The following is a 20,591-nucleotide window of genomic DNA, read 5'->3' on the forward strand; positions in this document are numbered from 1 at the left end:
CAGTCGGCAACCTTCGTGACCCAGGATGCTTTAAGAAGTATAAGCACCAGCCATGTGAATGTCTCGTGTTTGACGACCATTCAGAGTCTGGACAGATGAATTTCTATTCCCCTTGCTGGCCTCTCATCTAGTCAAGAAACACTAAAGTCGTTTTTCTGAAGACTCAGAGACAGACGTCCTGAGAGGCGGAACTAGAAACACCGCGTGTCCATTAGAAGTGTGATGACTACAGACTGCGACAAAGAGGATTATCCCACCACAGCCCAAGGTAAATATTAGAACAGTCGGGACAAACTCATCATTTCGACAAATAAAGTATTTAACGCTAATAAAAGACGGCATCGGATCCACATCGATATACAAACCCCAAATCTACGTGATTAATACTGTGTTAAACAATACAATGACCTTATTGTTTAATCATCTCAGAGGGCTACACAACTCTAAATGTTATCGAGCTTTGTGTGGTGGAACAGTTGCTGTTACAGTGGAACATAAACGGAGAGGTTTAGACCTCAAAGAAGGAGTGCAACGCAGCTAAATGAGAGCGGAATACGTAGTAAACGGTCTAATAAAGGATCAAATTGAGGTTTATTGCGACCGTTAGCACACGTCAATTGTGGAAATGAGCGTCCACCGGCAGAGGAAATTGAATGAAACGTTTCTCCCTGTTGTTATTGTAGCTATGAAATAAATAAATAGATCTACAGCAGCCAGATCTACATGAGCGTAAAGAGTACAAAGTGTTTCATTTGAGTGACAGATCAGAAAAGACAAATTTACAAATAGACGGGTCAAGGCAAAGATTTCGTTTGCATGCTAATCGGGGACAATCCCCTTCTAGGCGATAGAGAAAACAACGGCTGCATTTTTCCGGGGTTCTTCTCATTCCAAATGTGGGCACATCAGCGGTGAATTGAAGCTAATCATGCTAAATGTATCCCAGCAGCTGCAGCTGCCTTCACTTGGGGTTTGTACAAATTCCCTGCTATGTTTTTTCCGTCTGTGGCTCTTTTTTTTTGGACCTGTCTTTGCAATTATCCTCACAGCTTAGTGGCCGCCTGTGTCCGTCTGCCAATACACAGGTGACACAAGTGTTGGAAAAGCTAATGAGGTGTCCTGAAAGTCCAAAACGCAACTCTCTGACTGGCCTCTGCGACTGGGGCACATCTGCCAGACATGCTAGTGATGTGTTTAACACTCGTGTCCATGTCCTGCATGTCGGGTTCAATTCCCAGATCTGCTCAGGACGGGGACTTCATTGGGTTTTAGAACTCAGGTAGTCTTAATGTAAGAGAAGTGAAACGTCTCCAAGAATTTAACCAAAAATCACACTTTGATGACTTCTAACAATTTGTCTCTGTGAGTGTGTTTCCATACGCGTCTAAGTTGGACAACACTTCTCGATCGAGCGGCATGGCTAATTTATACAACCGGACTTCCTGTTTAAAGAGTTTCCTTTAGGTGGACTAGTCAATCCCTGTTTTCCTATGTTGTTCTTGGGTGGACCTTTTAAGTCGCACCACAAACAATCCAGGAAGTTAGCCATAGCGGTAGCCGCCACCGCTAAATCAAAAATACTTCGCCGTGGTTTGCTAGATTTCTACCCGGCGCGACCACAAACAGCATAATGTTTGTGGTCAAGCACCCCGAGCTATCTGGGGGCGTTAGTCCAACTATCGAGTTCTCTGGTCTGATTTTAATCAAGTTAAGGTGTAGTTTTGTAATCAAACCAAGGCAGGAATTTGGTTTTTGTCCATGTAGCTAGACGCACTTTGTGATGTCTTGGTACGTGCTATTCTCAGCACCCTCTTAAAGTGGGAGATAATTCGTTACTCTTCCAGCTGACTTCAGGTTTGTCTCCCGCCATAGGAGAGCATGCTGGGAAGTGGGTCACTGTCTGCCACCTCTGCCTCCCACACATATGCTTCACCAGCACCGTCTACCCTCGGGAAGAAGCACGGCGTCCCACCAAAGAGCCGAGACGGCGCCGGTGCAAGGGGCCTTACAGCAGAGTTCCCTGCGGTGGTCAGCAGGAGAGGTTCAGCTCAACGACACGAGCACTGCTTGACAACCGTCGCGCTTCCCTGCAAGAAGGCATTTGTGATGAGGATTGCTAGCGGAGTCGATTGAGAGGGGAGGTAACGAGCGGGGGGAGGGGAGGGGGGTCTCTGTTTTAAACAATCGGGCATTTTCCAAGATGGAAGAAAGGAAAATCGGAGGATCAATTTAAGGGTTCCCCGGAGACAGTTCACAGACTACAGAGACAATGTGCTGGATTAAAGGTGACAGTGGCCTTGTTTGTTGAGCTGAGGGCTAAAAGAAAATCAATGGCAGTCAACAGCCTGGACACTTTTCACAGCGATCCCCCTGAAACTGTAGTCGAGCATTTTAACCTTGCACCCCTGACACCCTTAAGGCAACTTCCCAACTTAAGTCGGTATTGACTTGTTATTCTGTTATTCCGTCAGCGTTCTTTCAACAAGCGTTCATCTTATTTCCCGGAACGTCGCGGTCCTCATCTAACGTCACCGCGTTGCATTTTTTTTCCTCCTGCATCCGACAATACGAGTTGTTTACTCAGGCGAAACGGTGCAACGACGCGGCAGTAATGGGCCAGAAAATGAAATGGATTCAGAAACATTCAAGGAGGGTTTTTTGCTATTTTTTGTGTACCGTATTTTCTGGACTATATGTCGCTCCGGGGTTTAAGTCGCACTAGCCAAAAAAATGCATAATAAAGAAGAAAAATAGATATATAAGTCGCACTGGACTATAAGTCGCATTTTGGGGGAAAATTTATTTGATAAAATCCGAGACCAAGAACATACATTTTATCTTGAAAGGCAATTTAAAGTAATAATGGATTAGCAATAGGGATACGGTATGCTAACGTAACAAATTCAGCTACATGACCCACAACGAACTGAGTACGTGTCTGCTTTGTTAACGTAACATATTAACAGTTATTCAGGTAACTATAGCATAAAGAACATCCGAGCAAGTTTACCAAACAATCTAACTCCACAGACGAAGCACCGCTTCTTCTTCTGCATCGTTAAGGAACCTGTTCCTCAGGTACACACGCCTAGAGCGCCCTCTTGTGGTTGTCATTGTGAAAATAACAAACATGTGAAATTCTGTAATAACGTATTTATTTTACATATAAGTCGCTCCGGAGTACAAGTCGCACCCCCTGACAAAATATGAAAGAAAGTGCGACTTATAGTCCGGAAAATACGGTACTTTCCTCCCAATAATTATGTTTACATTTCAATGCTGGATGAGGACACAATAAAGATTTGCCATTAGCTTAATAGGTTTGTGGAAAATGTGGACTAGTTGTCAGCAGAAGCAGGCTGCAGGGGAAAGATCTGGAGATATGAAAACAATCTGTTCTGAATCTGTTGAATAATGCAGCCCGTAGCTGTCAGAGTCAGATTATTATTGTCACCGCATATGGTTTTGTTGATCTGTCAACTATTATTTTCGACAAAATAACACACTGCGCCACTGAAAAGCACTTGAAAAGCACAACTCTCGATAGTATTCTCCAATAAAGCAGCATTTCGGAGGTTACGGTACAGGCTTATTGCCTCGTGATTCATTACAATTGGCCCGTCTTACGTGAGAGGTAAATTGGTTAAATTGGATATGACAGGCGTGATTCTGTTAAAGTCATTCCCTGCTGTGCTCACTCTGATGCGGCTAGCGCTAAAGGGTTCCACCTTTCGCCCGTTGAATCTCCTCAAACAAGTCTTCCAAAAATGGAAAGTATTTCCAGAATGCTTCAGAGTGCAGAGGCCGCTGTAGGAGCGCCTCAGAGATGACCTCCTCCACCTGTCTTTCCCATTCGGCAGTCTGTCGGGAATCTTGTTCATGACCTGGGAACAACACTGATGTGAGCAGCTCGTAGCGCAGTTTTAATGTCCTGACAGACGTCTGAGCGGAAACGAGTTGGATTATAATTAAAAATACTGACAACGCTAACACGCGTGTGCATTTTAAGTAAAGATCACGACAGAATTAATGACACGCGGTTGGGAAACAGATGCTGGGAGACATTGGTTTCCGTATATTACCTGGGGACTATTCATCACACGCATGTTGTCTCTCTGTGTGGTAGAGCTACTAAGCAGTGGTTTACTTTAAAAAATAAAAATACAATTGCAGCTGGGATTATTTTCTCTTTTTTTTGCTCCGCTTTCACATCTCCAAAATGCAGCCAGATGTTGGATGTGTCAGGCATGAAGTTGGGCCTGACCTGACGCCAACTGGCATGTCGGAGGGGAGTGCTCAGTTTAGTAGGAAAAAAAGGGGGGGAAAACAGCTTTAGTATGTGGGCAAAGGAGTTTTATTGCTGTGAACTACCTGTTAACCAGGAAATCACAGAGTGCTGGTCCTACTGCTGGGGTTTTAGGAAATTGTCTATTCAGCCATCTATCTCTTTCTGGAGCTGACCGCTGTACCCTGAATTAGTCACCAGCTGTGTGACAGGAACTATGTGAACTATGTGGTACCTCGTGGTGCTCTGGAGGTGTTTCCATAGCACTTGAACTGAGAAACCTCCTCTTCTCAGCCCAGTCGCCTATAGACATGGCATGACAGTCAATAGGGGACTAGAGTCTGAGCTACTGGCTGAGCTACAGGCTGAGCTACTGGATGAGCTACAAGCTGAGCTACTGGCTGAGCTACAGGCTGAGCTACAGGCTGAGCTACAGGCTGAGCTACTGGCTGAGCTACAGGCTGAGCTACAGGTTGAGCTACTGGATGAGCTACAAGCTGAGCTACTGGCTGAGCTACTGGCTGAGCTACAAGTTGAGCTACAGGCTGAGCTACAGGCTGAGCGACAGGATGAGCTACTGGCTGAGCTACAAGCTGAGCTACAGGCTAAGCTACAAGTTGAGCTATAGGCTGAGCTACAGGCTGAGCTACAACCTGAGCTACAAGTGAGCTACAAGCTGAGCTACTGGCTGAGCTACAGGCTGAGCTACAAGTTGAGCTACAGGCTGAGCTACTGGCTGAGCTACAGGCTGAGCTACAAGTTGAGCTACAGGCTGAGCTACAGGCTGAGCTACTGGCTGAGCTACAGGCTGAGCTACAGGCTAAGCTACAAGTTGAGCTACAGGCTAAGCTACAAGTTGAGCTACAAGCTGAGCTACAGGCTGAGCTACAAGTTGAGCTACAAGCTGAGCTACAAGTTGAGCTACAAGCTGAGCTACTGGCTGAGCTACAGGCTGAGCTACAGGCTGAGCTACAGACTCAGCCAGTAGTACAGATTAACACTAGTGGGAAATTTGGTGTTTCCAATCATTCAAACATGCTTGTTTCCCATCTGTGGGAGGAAACTGGGGTGCCTAGTTTATCGTCTTTAACGAGCCTTCATCTAATAAAATCTGTGAAGTTAGTTGGGACACTCACTGAGATGCACGAAAGGGCCAAAAGAAATGACGCTGTTACTGTGGGAAACAAATATCATTTTGTCCAGCACCCACCCGTGAATAATGTTGATTTTCTTTCAGAGATTGTAGCTGCAGCCCGTGTCGAGCCAGACATGAAATAACATTAGTCTTACAGAGGAGAAACACATCTAGGCAAAAATGGAAAATTTGCTCTGACAATAAGGGACATCACGGGACATAATCCGGACATTCACCTTGTTGTGAGTTCTAGGTTTGATTGACGGTGCTAATCTATGAGGAATTTGAATGTTCGTCCTGTGATGGGTGTCTTCCTCCCAGTCTAATAACATTCCCGTTATGTTGACTTGACGCTGGATTGTCTCCGGGCATAGCGTGTGTGAGACCTGTCCAGGGTTTATTCCAACCTAAAATAGAAACTAAAGGGATACAGTCCAGTAACCTCTGCGGGTAAGTGGCGACTACCATATGGATATTAAGTCATTCAACAATATTTCAGCTAGACCAGCTGCAGAAGAAGACAGGGAAAACCTAAAGGAAGACAAAAAGACAGCAGCTAAGGCCCCCAAAAAGGTAATAAAACCCACCGAGAATGAGCTAAATTGAGCTAAACTGTTATAACGGTCGCATCAACATGTCTGTCCCTCATTAATAATGTCGAAATGATTTGTCATCTGAAATTGGCACGGCCGCATACAGCAACAAGTCCACCACCGAACACCATGAGGGTTACAGAACACTCTCTAAACAGCCAATGGGCGATAAGGACAAACGGACGACCCCGCCATTCCTCCCAGTATACAGGCCGTATCGGTGTCAAGGCAGCAGTGGGGTGCAGACAGCGCATCTTCATTAGCCTCTCGGCAGCGTCGCAGGGTTCAGTCCTCTCACCGTGCCCTGACTCACTTTTTTCCGCTTCCCACTCAACCCTCTTTTCTCTCCTCCAGTCTCCAGCTGGCGTAATTCAGTTCTCTCCCTCTCTGCCTTTGTCTCTCTCTCTCTCTGGAGGGCACCTCTGTCTCTCTCGCTAACCTCTTTCTTCGTCTTTCCTTCAATCACCCTCCGTGTGACCGGAACGCCACCGCTCGTCTGTTGCCTCTGAGGCTTTTTCTTTTTCATATTTTTGGACAAGGCTCCATTTTTTGACATGTTTCCTCTCAACTCGAATCAGATGGCGCGTTTCCGCGGATGTGAAAAAGCGCGTCTTTGTCGTAAAAACCTGCATCTAAAATGGGGAAAGCAGAACGTCCTAAAATGTAAACCGACTCCAGGGCCTGTCCTCGCAGACGTGTCGCTAAACTGGGTGTCATCGTGTACCGTCCCATCTTTCAGGATCCGTCTCGCTCCCGCCTTTATTCATCTGTTTGCTAACATCCAGTTAGCAAAACACTGTCTGCGTTGCTGCGGCTCTTTCAAAAACAGCAGCAATCCCCATCTTCTTGTCAAAATCACTTAACCACGACTGAAACATCCCTCAGCTGAGAAACTGCACTGAAATTAAAGATGAGAGCCATCACTTTGGTCCAGGAAGCTTCTTTTATTTTCTCTTTTCGTTTTTTGGTTTTTTTTCAACAAGGCCAAATTTGCGGTTTCTGTGATCATGTCAGCCATGTTGTTAAGGAAATACTTATTATGTGGTTGGGTGCAGGCCTTGTTTTCTTACGACCTTGAGGGTTCTTCTGAGAGGACGGACCACAGCAACTGCCTCGGGACCGGAGTAAACCCAGCTAGGCTGTGAACTTCCTCTGCCTCATCTACAGGTCAGTTTCCCAGAGACACAGGATGTCCACATCCACCACGGCGGCCTCTTATTTATTTGTTTTCAATGCAATTGCTGTCTCTCAGCTAAAAGCCACACATGGCAGCGATACCAACTATTGCGCAATCACACATAAATTTAATGTGCAGTAATACAAGAACTTAAATGTTTCCCCTTTGTAAACAAGGCTAACCTACTACAGTCGGTCAGATGGGTCATTTGGGTTCAACTGGCAAAAGGATAAACTGCTGTGTTACAATAAGAACATATTTTCATGTAACTTAAAGCAAATAAAACCTGAAAAGTCAGCGCAGGACAAAAAACGATTCATCAGTATTAAAGTTAATATCAAAACTGTCTCTAATTTTTTGCATCCAGCATGTTTAACATGCGGTGACTTGGCCAGAATAAACAAAAACAATGTTTTAATTGTAATATTAAACAGAGCCTATAACTAAGCAGAAACTTGTGGTGATATACATTTATGTGAAAATATGGAATATTTTCTTGGTGTTTTTCGGCCCGTCTTCAGCCACAATATTCACAATATTGCTCTGGCTAAATATTAGAGAAATATTAGTATAGAACTAAATGAATATCTAATGTAATAACAAATTGGTCTATGCCTTTGTCCAAAGTAAAAAGCAACTTGCGCCAATTCAGTCTCTGGCTAATCAATCGCGTGCTTAATTTACACTTTCTAGAGTCGTTATTCCCTTTTGAATAAACAGGAGGAAGTTGGGAAACATTGGAATTTTCATTATTTGGCGTGAAGCAGAAATCAGCGTTTTCTTCACATCAGTAGGAACGAGAGGAAATGAACTCATGGCAGGAGGACAGATGGGGACGTAACACATCAGATGTCATCCTGATATTAATAAATGCCGCTCAGGATGATCACATTTCCAAGAGATGAATCCAGTTTAGTCAACTGCTTTCTTTTTCCCTGGCGTTCGACCACAAAACAAATCAATGGCGTTTAATCGCACTGTGAAGGAGCCTTGAGCGTGAGCCAAAGCTTCAGAGTGTAAATTAAACAAAACAGAGAGACCTGCTGAATTGTAGCGCCCGGAGGACGTAATCTGTACGGCTGGATACACAAGCCGCAGATGGAGGCTAAACGTAGCACCGAGTGATACTTTGCTTCCATCACGTGGGTGGTGGGAGCCTGCGTCAGTCACGAGCGAGCACCTGTGTCGGAAAGCCCTCCGGCGCCGTTGCCCGGCTGTCGTGACAATCCTGTTATCTGCCATTAAGGTTCAGGAGGCGGTATACGAGGGGGGGGGGGGGGTCGTACGGCCTGAATAGTGATGCGCTAGGAGGAAATACAGCACATCTCTGGTGCGTTCACGCCGCCGCAGCTTCAAAAGAGCCTCCAACATGCTGTGAATTAAGCATGCATAATGTATGACAACCTCGCTGCAACAATGCACGCATGTAGAATTCACCCACGCCCATAGGTGCCCCCCACCCCCCACCCCACTAAATCAAAAGCATCAGGCAGAACACGCGAGAAACCATCTGCGGGGACACGTTGACACAAGAAGGAGATGTTTTCCCCCTTTTGCAGCCTGAAACAATGACGTTACGCCACTTCAGCAGATGGAAAACACCTAAATAAATGACTTGATCGGCCACAAACGACACTTCTTGGTTCAAGGTTTTGTTTTTAAATGATCGGCTTCCTACTTTTTGCTCCTCCTACCCGTTATTACAAATGGACTGCAGGCGGCTACGGTGAGGAACATTTTACTGACGTAATTATAATATCTATTAGACAATATTTTAGCAACATCAGTTAGCGTTAATGGCCAGGCCAGCCTTGTGTAGCAGGACATAGAGACACCATTAACAGCATAATAAAGGACATAAAGTTAAAGGTACAGACAAGGTGATGCTCGTTACGGAGCGATGAGGGATTCCATATGTGCACGAGGATCTGTTTGTGGCCTTGTCTTATTTATGATGGTAATATTCCAGGATGTTAACCTGTGTAGGGTTTTGCATGTATAAATGATTTAGGTGGTGGGTTATGTTAGCATGCAGCATAGGTCAGGGCAATCCATCACCTTGCATCTGATTTTAGCCACATCCTAGAGCTTCAACCCTGGAAAGCCTGAACCCTAAAATGATTGCCAGAAAAATCCGAGGGTCTCTGGTGCTCTTCTCCAGGGCTGATGCTAGGCTTTAGCTGCAATGAACCGTAGATATATTGGCTTTGGGAGCAACAGAAGCATTTTTATGGGACCCTCTCTACCCAGAGCATATCATACATTTTAACAGGCTGAGGTCTATAATTAAAAATCAGGACCAACAACCAGAGGAGTTACAGGAAGTGAACAGGAAGACTTAAAAAAATGAATACATACCGTCCAACAGGAAGATAACAGCAGAACAATTATACTTACAGAGTAGCACATTTAAAAAGTTCTCATATTTGAATGTCTTGACAACATTTTAATGGCATCTCAAAGGAACAACAGGGTGGTCAGGGTCAGGATCTATTTTGAGCCCGGGAGAAGAAGCACCAAGGCCAGAGCAGCAGACGCCATGATTCAGACCACGGTACAAAAAAAATGAGTCTAGGATGATAGTCCCCAATGCTTCTGGAACAGAAAACACTATAAATATCCAGATGGAGAGCCCTGAAGGAGCACCTGGAGAACTCCAGCTGGACAACCCCAAATAGTATATCAGTAAGGAGGGGGTCTAGATAGCTGCAGAAGAAGTCTTGTAATTCAACTAGAGCTCCCGGTGAATGTGTGTGGACAAGAATTCCCGCACAAGGGGGAATCAATAATGCGTATTGTTTTCCTTTTACTCTGAAGAAACTTTTCTTTTGTTGCTGAATGTAGGCGTTTGCAGTTCTGCACAGCAGGGGGTGCATCTGCATAGGAACCTGCCAGGTAAATGATTTAATCACCATATGTCGCACATTCTCACCAACTGTAAACAAATCCTCTGATCCCAGCGACACCTGCTGATCTGTTATGAAATTATTCGCCGCTCTTCCAGTTACCATCACATATGGACGTCCACGGGGGGGAGGAGCCACTTTTCTTTCAAACATCTCCTGACAGGCCTCTGTCACCCCACTGGGAAATGGTCTCCTCTTCCCTCCTCTCCTCTCCTCTCTCTCTCCTCTCCTCCTCTCCTCTCCTCTCCTCTCCTCTCCTACCTATTCTCTCCTCTCCTCTCCTCTCCTCTCCTCTCCTCTCCTCTCCTCTCCTCTCCTCTCCTACCTATTCTCTCCTCTCTCTCTCCTCTCCTCTCCTCTCCTCTCCTCTCCTCTCCTCTCCTCCTCTCCTCTCCTACCTATTCTCTCCTCTCCTCTCCTCTCCTCTCCTCTCCTCCTCTCCTCTCCTCTCCTCTCCTCTCTCTCTCCTCTCCTCTCTACCCAGCCCCCCATCAGCAGGAGGGTCCCCCTACATGAGCCTGGTCCTGCTCAAGGTTTCTTCCTGTTAAAGGGGAGTTGTTCCTTGCCACTGTTGCTTGTCTGGGGTCAGGCCCTGGGATTCTGGAAAGCGCCTTGAAACAATTTTGATTGTAAAAGACGCTATATAAATAAAGATTGATTTGATTTGATTTGATTTGACATCTACAAAACAGAATCCCAGCGGCCAGCTCCGTAGGATAAGAACACCGCCTCAGTAAAACAACCGTTGGCAGAAATGGTTCGTTTGACACAGAAAACTGACTGGTTTGATTGGCTGGTCAGAGTGCTTCCTGGAGATGCCTTAGCAACACAACCCTGACCATTAACCACCAATCGCTACCAGCTAATATTCCCACAGGATCAGGTTAGCCGTCCAGTCATAATCACTCTCTGCTTGATCATTCACAGCAGTGGAGGTGAAAATGAGCAGCCGGATTCACGTGGGACTGGGGAATAAAGGAGATGAAGAGGTGTGGGAGGATTTTTTTTCCTTCTTCCAAGCATTTAATGATGTAAAATATCTACCCCTGGGTAGTTTTAGGGAGAGGCTAAACATTCAAACAGCAACTGCACGCTTAAACATGCCTGTGTGGTGTGAAATCTAACTGCCAGGTTTGTCAGCTGTGGGTTTGCTGAATTGTGAGTCAGAGAGATTATAATTGTAAACAGCCTCAGAACTAATCTAATCTTCAATCCCAAATAACGGAACCGAGGCAGATTCACTCTTTAGTTTCATTTCACCCTGTGGTCTGTTAGCTTGGGTCAGCATCACCCTATGAAATAGCTGATAACTGGACTTTAGGGATAATGTTCACGCAGTTACAGAAATCCTTCCAAAATGAATTCAGAAAGAAGAAAATGAACAATAATATCAACATTTGTTTGGTACTGCAGTGACCACTTTGGTAGTCAAACCGAGCTAAATCAAGTCCCTCATACGATGAATATTTCATCCTGAAATCTTTTCAAGAAAAATCAGCTTCCATTCTGTAGCAACAACAGAAAAACCCGCTGGTATGAATATGGCCCCATTTTGGCCTGCGATCTATATGAAAGCCGCAGACATTTGACTGCACAGAGAAGGAATATTTCATTTAATGGCGAATTATCTTCTCATTTGTTGGAGTGCACACAGATACTGTTATCTATTAGATGTTCCATTAAAGCTCTGGAAACATTCAAACATTGATTGGGATGGAAAAGACCTTTCCTTTTGTTATTGCCTGGCTGCACATGCAGCCGCCACATTTGTAACTGGAAATGAAAGAAGGAAAAAAGATGGTACTAGGGCTTAAAAGGGAAAATATAAAAGTGAAACGATCTTTTTATGTGCTGCCGATGTCAGTCCTGATATACAATGCTGCTCTTTTACCTGGGCAATAATTGCACTCATCAAAACCACTTCATTAGACGAATCAGGTCAGAGGTAGAGACGAAGAGTGTGTGTGAGTGAGAGAAAGAGAGAGAGCGAGAGAGAGAGAGAGAGTCCGGGAGTATTTATTCAGTGTGATTCAGTCTCTGATTGCATTGAGGCACTGGCATACGAAGTAGGCCGGTTTGTGAGCTTCTATTTACCATCGATCCAATCATTACTGCTATTTATAAATGTGTCCCCTGTGAGGGCACAGCACCATATTTGTTTAGACTGAGCATTAGCCTCGGCTAGGCCATCTTTCTCTACTCAAAGGGTGCTCTCCATCGAGGTACACTGTGATACTGCGTAGGACAATTCTACAGTCAATCTGTTGACATAGTAGGGTTAGGTTAGCCTTACTCCCAACCAATTTACTATACCTTTAGCTAAAGGATGCATAAAAAAGGTAGTAGAAGGCCAATCGAGAGCAGCTACAGGGCCCAAATTCAAACCAGGCAGCTAATTAATCCAGTATTCAAAGGATATCCAAAGAAAATTCGTCCTACCTTTTTCTGGTCCTCGAGCTTTTGACTGGTCGATTTCTTGCCATGCTTGCTGGCTTCTGCTACATCCATCCCTGGTCCGGGTAAAGAATAACTCCAGCGGAAACTCAGAGGAAAGAAAAAAAAAAAAAGCTGAAGGGGATCCGGGTGGCTACAGTTTGCCGATGAGGGCCTGCGTCCGGCTCGTGCCTTTATCCGGACACAGGTGATCCATGGCATGCGGAGGTTTCCACAATTGTTTTTGAAGTATTGGTGGTGCTTGGAAAGTTTCCCAGGAGCTAGTCTGAGGCAAAACAGGCAGCAAAAACTAGCATGAGAACCTCTTTGATGAAATTCATTCAATGATGGCCACTGGGAACGCTGGTGAGGGCTTCCAATTTACGGGATGTGCTGCTGCACATCATAGGACTATTAAACTACTTCTTCTCTGGTCCGAGCACATGCGCACTTCCCTCCTCATCTGGAGATAAAGAAAAGACATAACTTTATTGAAATGCCCCCCCAAAAAAACAATGAGGGTTATGATTTGAGCTCTACAATTAACACAACAGTTCTTTGTCTCTGGAAAAAAGTCAATATTCCCTTTGGTGCCGCTCTGTACAAATGGTGGAGGGGATCTGCATTTCAAAGTTAATGTTGCCATGGTGCTCTGAAAGCAAGCGGGAAGGAGAAGCTTCCTTCTACTTCATGCCGTTTGATTTTTGGGGGGGGTTGTTGTCCGCCTTTTTTTCTTCTACAAACTGATTTTTCACCAAAAAAAAGGGGGGAACATTTGAGTCATGCTGAGGTTGGGCAAACGTGCATCCTGCGAAGAGTCCAAGCATGGAAATTACCACAAGATGAGTGCTTGGTTCCTCGGTGGACTCTGCCAGGGTTCAAAATGTCTTTTCGGTTTACTTATATCATCTGTAACACAACATCTGTCATTTCAGAAGCTTCTAATGTGCATTTGATGGCTTGTTTCTCAATGAAAATCAAAGCAGCGCCCCCTCCTGAATGTAGAAAAACAGAGCATCAAACACACTCAGTGTCAACGCAATCAATATTCTCAGCTTTGAAAGTCGTTTGGCTGAACAGCCACTAAAATAATCCTTGGAGGCTGTTAGAAAAGCCATCTGGGACACCCCCCTCCACCTCCAGACAGCCTGCTTTTATGGCTTCCCCTAACACTAGTCACATGTTAGCAGTTTCCATTGTCCCAGAACACTTAGCCAGCGTCACAGCGCCATGTAACACAGCAACACTGTCAGTTACTTAAGGGCAATCATGTCATGTGCTGCCAATTCAGAAACGGTTCTTAGGAGACCTAATGAATCAAGCCCGGTGACTGTTAGCTGCCAGCTATCGTGTGTGAAGAGGAGACATTTTTACAGCCGTAGAAATGAAGGAAGTGCTCTCTGAAGACTAGAAGACAGTTTTGAAACCGGTGTTAATGCCACATTCTAGAAATGCTGACTTTGCTCAGCTCTATTGCTCCTGGATTTTCCCTCAGTAGTGGGATAATAGTGCTTTATGAATTCATGCATAGTGCATGATTGCTAATTTATGCCCCTTGTCCTGTTGCATATTTCAAAAGAAATTACAGTGGAAAGCTTGGTTCATTTTGTCCCGCAAGGAAGTGCTATTCTGGCACTTTGACTCAAGACAGTCTCCAATTTTAAGCTACAGGAGTCAAAGGTTATTCCCCATCTGTTCATTTCCTGACAGGCAGCAGCAGGGAGAGAGCGTCCTTACCCAGGTGCAAACACGCACTGAAGCAACAAAACAAAGGTGCAACTCCGCTGCACTCACAGTTAAATCCCATATAACTCATTTGGGCAAAAATGGGAAAATAAATGGTAAGGCAAATTAAATGCGTTGATTCATTGTTGAGATATACAATGACTGTTCAATGCTTGTTTATTCTATAGTGATCCTGTGAGCTGTCGGGAGAAATACAGCTTTAAAAATACCTAAAAGACAACAAATCAGCAAAACAATGGGGTAAGAGGGGTGTTTCCTCCTGTTGTGATGCATAAACCTTAAACACAGCTAAAGAGACGTGTATCATGACAATCAGGCCTGTGTAAAGACAATTTGTGTGTGTGTGTGGGGGGGGGGGGGGATGGGGGGGGAAGGGGGGGCAACTTTTAACAAAACACAACCTCAGTCATTCATGGTTGCCCTGAATATTTGACTGTGGGAGCTCACTGGCCACAATATAAACTAGTAAGGGATTTTTATGGATTTTATACAAGGGATTTAATGTTAAAAGCTTAAAACTGCAACATGAAATTGCAAATGCAGTCCATTCTAAGCAAATGAACCTTTAATTATTGCTGTCATAACTGGGCAGAGAACCGGTTCTCAGGAGCAGAAGGTGGCTATATTCTTGCAAGACGTGTTTGTCCTGTCGCAGTTCAAGCTTCAAATTTACGAGAGGCACCTGCTGCCTTTGCGCTGGGCGCGCAGGTGAATCTGCTTCCTGTCTTCGCCACCGTTTCCCCACAACCAGTGGCCTTTCGCTGCCGCTTTATATTCAACGGGTGTCCGTCATTCGTGAAGTGGTCAATAAAGTTTGATTCACAAGACCTGGGGTGGGCGACTCCACACGGCTGCTTTAATTCCAGGAGATGTAAATGACGGCCCAAGATCCGACCTGATTTCCTCAGGGATTGCAGAGAGGCTGAGGGAAAGGGGGGGGGGTCGGTGTAAATTATCACTTCAATAGGTCAGAGGTGAAAGATAAATGATGCCCTTGCATCACATTAAAATACCATCATGGCCTTACAGCATTAGTTGGACATAAACCTCTTTTTAATCAGCCTCAGTGGGGATTAATTCCAATCAAGCAAACATGACCCTGTCAGTATTCCATTGTTTATTTTCAAAAACAAATATGCATGTATGAGGAGGGACGTATACTGGAGGTGCTGGGAAAGGGCTGACAGATATATTCTGAAGAACTGGGACAGTAGCAGGAGCCCTACCAGCCTCTGTGTGGCGCCCCGGAAGAACCATTAATTATCCAGATATCCAATAAAGGCAATAAGGATTTCTACTCTTCAATGATGGAGAAAACCTTCTGCAAAGATGATATTCTGTTAGCATGCAAAAATGACACTTTTGTAACATTTACAGCAAATGGATATTAAAGAGTACCGTAGAATATATATATATAAATCTCTTCCTCGCCCTCCTGGGCGGTGCCTCCTTCCTTCAGACTCAGGTCCTCTACCAGAGGCCTGGGAGTCTGAGGGTTCTGCACAGGATCTTAGCTGTTCCCAGGACTGCGCTCTTCTGGACAGAGATCTCTGATGTGGTTCCTGGTATCTGTTGGAGCCATCTACTTAGCTTGGGTGTTACTGCCCCTAGTGTCCCAATCACCACTGGGACCAATGTTGTCTTCATGCCCCACATTCTCTCCATCTCCTCCTTCAGCCCTTGGTACTTCTCCAGCTTCTCGTGTTCCTTATGCGACTGGACTGGACTGGTTTACGCCACTGACTTTGGTGCGGAAGGTTGTCGGTTCGAATCCAGGTGAGCCCTTAGGCAAGGCTCCTTACGCATATATGCCTACACCTCGGTATGAGCGGAACATTAACTGAGTCATACCGGCTCGGTGGAACCCCACAACCTCACTGACTAAGAAGCGGCTCTTAGCTCATTGTTCAAATATATATATATATATATATATATATATATATATATATAAACATCAGTTCTGGTATATGGAACATGACTTTTGCTGAATACTCAAGTACCGTATTTTCCGGACTATAAGTCGCACTTTTTTTCATATTTTGTCAGGGGGTGCGACTTGTACTCTGGAGCAACTTATATGTTAAATAAATACATTATTACACAATTTCACATGTTCGTTATTTTCACACTGACAACCACAAGAGAGCGCTCTAGGCGCGTGTACCTGTGGAACGAGTTCCTTTATTGACGCAGAAGAGGAAGCAGCGCTTCGTCTATGGAGTTAGACTTGATTGTTTGGTAAACTTGCTCGGATGTTCTTTATGCTATGTTATCTGAATAACTGTTAATATGTTACGTTAACAAAGCAGACACGTACTCAGTTCATGTCGCTGAATTTGTTACGTTAGCATACCGTAGCCCTATTGCTAATCCATTATTATTTTACATTGCCTTTCAAGATGAAATGTATGTTCTTGGTCTCGGATTTTATCAAATAAATTTTCCCCCAAAATGCGACTTATAGCCCAAAATGCGACTTATATATCTATTTTTCTTCTTTATTATGCATTTTTTGGCTAGTGCAACTTAAACTCCGGAGCGACATATAGTCCAGAAAATACGGTACCTTTACTACATCCTCTACAGCACAAATGTATTGTACATATATTACACCAGTGACTTCACTGTGTTTACATCAAAGCTATGGAAAAACATATGGGACAATAATAGAGGTAAATATTCAAAACTGTTAACAGCGTGCAAAGTATAGATTGTTAAATGATCGCACATATGCCTGTCAAATGTGTGTGTGCACCCAGGAAGTGTGTAGATTTGATTGCGACTTTGCTGCTGGGTAAATTCAGGATGAATGTCTTGAGTGATTATGAGTAATTATCTTTCCAAGCAATTGGGTACAATTGTGACATAAACATCGACAGAACTTTTGAATCTTGATTTTATTTTGCGATAGCACATAGGTGTTAAGAGGATAGGAAGTACAAGAGTAAGAGTAAAGAGTAAATAGCTCCTCCAGACCCGCCCACCCGAAACCCATTCCTCAACCTGACCAGCTGTGCCTGCATTCTCTGGCTGGTTCTCGATCCACAGTGTGGAGACACAGACTTGTGAATTTGTGGAGTTCATACTTTGAAATCCACACCTTCCCCCACTGCTGCTGCTCCTGTAAGCCAAGGTGCAGTGCATTGTGGGATACCTAGCTGTCCACACAATTAAGATGAAATGTATACTTGATAAATGGGGCGGAGCGAGTACACTTCAGGGAAACTTGGAAGATACCTCGCAGGTTGGAACTGTGGTTGATGATGTTTCACATGTGCACAAGAAGGAAAAGAACCAAGAAGTATGACTGACAAATGTGATGAGACTGTTAGTGTTAAAAAAAAACCTGATCAATGGTGACGATGGTACAGAGAATGAATGAATGTGTCACAGCCCCATTCCCCCAGGTCCCTCCTGTCCCTCTGCCCCAGTAATTTGCCTGAAGAACGGACTTTTTCCTGTTTCCTTGTCTGCCTGAGTTCCTGTTTGCCTGTGTACTAACAAAGGGTCACTACCAACGGTTCCAGCCTTCCAGAGTGCTGCTTTTGGGTCCAAATTGCACCTGTCCCAGAATGGATGGATGGATTCTGTCTATGTTTTGATCGATTAACAGCTTGCATGAATCTAATAAAAATCAACCGGCATAAATCAGAATTAAATTTCTTTCTGAATGACCCCATTGGATTTAAAATGTTCAGGTGATGCAGTTTTAATTCAATCGGCATTGATTCCTACTTCATCCAAAATATTAAGGTCCCGTAAACATGGCTATTGTCTGTGAAACGTGGCGTAATGACTAAGGCCGGGCCAATGCATCTGGATTGTCGCCTGGTGTTGGGCTTCATAAAAACCTCCACGAGGATCATTTTAAGGCAGGACCTGGTCTCCGTGTGTCCCACAACAGAATATCATACTTCATGTAGTTCCTAATGAAATCCAAGCGCCCAAGTGCAACGATCCCCATTTTCATGAATCATTCTCTGACCACTGAAGCTATGACTGGAAAAAACACCATTTCTAAGATAAATAACCCCGCTCTGTCTTAACCCTCTGACCCTTCCAAGCACTCCGTCATCTTCCCCTATCATCTTGCTGGGACACAGCCACATCCATCCTGGTCGTCTCCTGTAGCCCCCCCACCCCTCACCCCCCTTTCTGAGAATAGTTTAATCTTTTTGACAAAGATGGAACTCTGCGTATGAAAGCAAAAAGCAAAACCCCTATTCCACCCATCAAGCTGCATTACTACCTAATTACACTTAGATTACATTCATGCGCTTCCATGCTGCCAAACTCCACCCTACCCCCCCCACCCCACCCCCCCGCATGTGCCAAACCCATTCTCCGCTGTCGGCTGTGCCTGTACCAAGAATTATGGAGGCGCGTAATCTTGTGATATTGTGTCGGGATTAACATGAAATCTCATTATGGCTTGGTGAATCACAGAGAAGGGGAGGGTGGCAGAGGATCGGGCCAACGGGAGGGGGGGGGGGGTGTTACATCTTTGTTCACTTTTTTCTGCCAGCTTCTTAAGCTGTTAAAGAAAGAAAGAGACATGGGAAGATAGGGCTGCAACATCTCAATTAGCCATGATGCCATTGTGGATGGGGGGATCTGTTATGCACAGAGGTGTGGTGGCTGGTTCGCCACAAGGGCCTGTTGAACACACACAGAAGGTCTGGACAAAACCAAACAGGTTAGTCAGATTTGTCCAGGCGCATTTTATGACCGACACATCTGTGAAGGTTGCCGTTGCTTAAGTGATTTATTGGCGCCACTGAACCGCACCAAAACGCTCCTCGCCCTGTTAAATAAAACAAGTAGTCAGGCTACATAACATTTCCAACATGTGAATCCCACAGGGACGGCTTCTGGGGAGGACTTGGGGTGGTGGTGGTGGGAACGGGGGGGTTGGGGGAGGTTGTAGAGACACTTTTTTTTCCCAGTTAAGCCTACATGATTCCCTGTGCTCCGACTTCCAAAAATGAACACACACATCAAACAAAAACAATCACACATTCAAACAGAAACATGAGACACATGCACACGTTCTGCGCAGATTTCCCCTCCCCCAATGGTGCGTGAAGCCTCGGGAGCCCCGACGAAATCGCGCCGAGACCCCGACAAGAGTGTTGCAATTCACGGGTGGGGGAAAATGCATACATTCTTTTTGGGAGGGGGGTGTAAATTAATACAGTTAAATATAGCTTTTCTGAGGAAACTATAGAAATAAACTTGAATATATTGGAAATGCTCAGACTGTTGCTTTATAGCAAAAAGCTTCCAGGTATGTGCAGGTTTTTGCAGATTTCCATTCATATCCTTTAACATTTGCGTGCAGAATTGGTCACATGTCTCAGGCGTGTTCCTAACTCTTGCACCGTGATGGCCAGGATATCCTTGGATAGCTCTGTGATCCAGAAGATGTCTGAATGGCACCTGAGATGGACTGAATTGAAAAATGCTGACTGTGCAGTATTTTGGGGTCAAATCCTGTAGACGGTGGATATCACAGTGACACTAAAGCAAAGCCAAAGGCTCGCTGAGGGTACAGCAAGGAGTTCTGGCTCTTCTGACTACCCATCGACCTATTGAAATGAACAAACTAGGAGCTGTGAGTACATCTTCTGCATCCAGCCTGTTTCAGCTGGATTCCAAGGTGGGTGAACATCAAGATCCGCCTGTCACTTATCCCTTCAGCCATCCTGACAGTTATTATATTCCTCATCCTTTATGCAGAATTTGTGCCTACGTACAGTACGCTGAGACCCGTCTGCTAAGCGTTTGGAACAGAGCTGATAGTAGCCATTCATGATTTCAAACAGGCTCTGTTTTATTTTCTAGGAAGTTTGAATAATTCTATATGATATTTATCTGGTCATTAGTTCGTAACACCCGGCTGGCATCCTCAAATGTCTGCTCCACTTTTTAAATTTCAACAAAGTATTTTTTGCGTCAGAATCCACTGGAATTCCTAAGCGCCTCTGTTCAGTTTCTCCCTGAAACACTTGATTTCGTCGGCACGATCATCCCACCGAATGCTTTAGCGGGCGGGGGGATGGGAGGGGGGGTTGCTGAGCGCGGAGCAGACACGGCACATCGGCTACTCCAGGAGTGTTCCAAGATTTTAAAAATGCGACCGTTCAGGGTCTAACAACAGCCTCCCGGGATGGTTCTTGCACATACTTGGCTCACTAGCTGTACATTGATAGTGGTTAAAAGATAAGAAACAGCTTTTTTTATATCCCAGTATAGTGGACAGCATCAATTGATGGAAATTTTACATTTTATAAATTCTCTTGTTCATTTTTATGAA

The 20,591-nt window shown here is 44.8% G+C and overlaps 1 protein-coding gene across 2 annotated transcripts in view; it reads right to left on the minus strand.

Moving 5' to 3' along the window:
• nav3 (neuron navigator 3) overlaps positions 1-20,591 on the minus strand; it is a 282,063-nt gene that overhangs the window by 195,570 nt on the left and 65,902 nt on the right. For both annotated transcript variants that reach the window (XM_057021866.1, XM_057021867.1), the window contains one exon: positions 12,536-12,992. In XM_057021866.1, coding sequence (XP_056877846.1) covers positions 12,536-12,751 — 216 coding nt within the window. In that variant the 5' untranslated portion in view covers positions 12,752-12,992. The remainder of the gene's footprint in view (positions 1-12,535; positions 12,993-20,591) is intronic.

The sequence above is a fragment of the Takifugu flavidus genome, chromosome 22 (genome assembly GCF_003711565.1).
Source record: "Takifugu flavidus isolate HTHZ2018 chromosome 22, ASM371156v2, whole genome shotgun sequence".
NCBI lineage: Eukaryota > Metazoa > Chordata > Actinopteri > Tetraodontiformes > Tetraodontidae > Takifugu > Takifugu flavidus.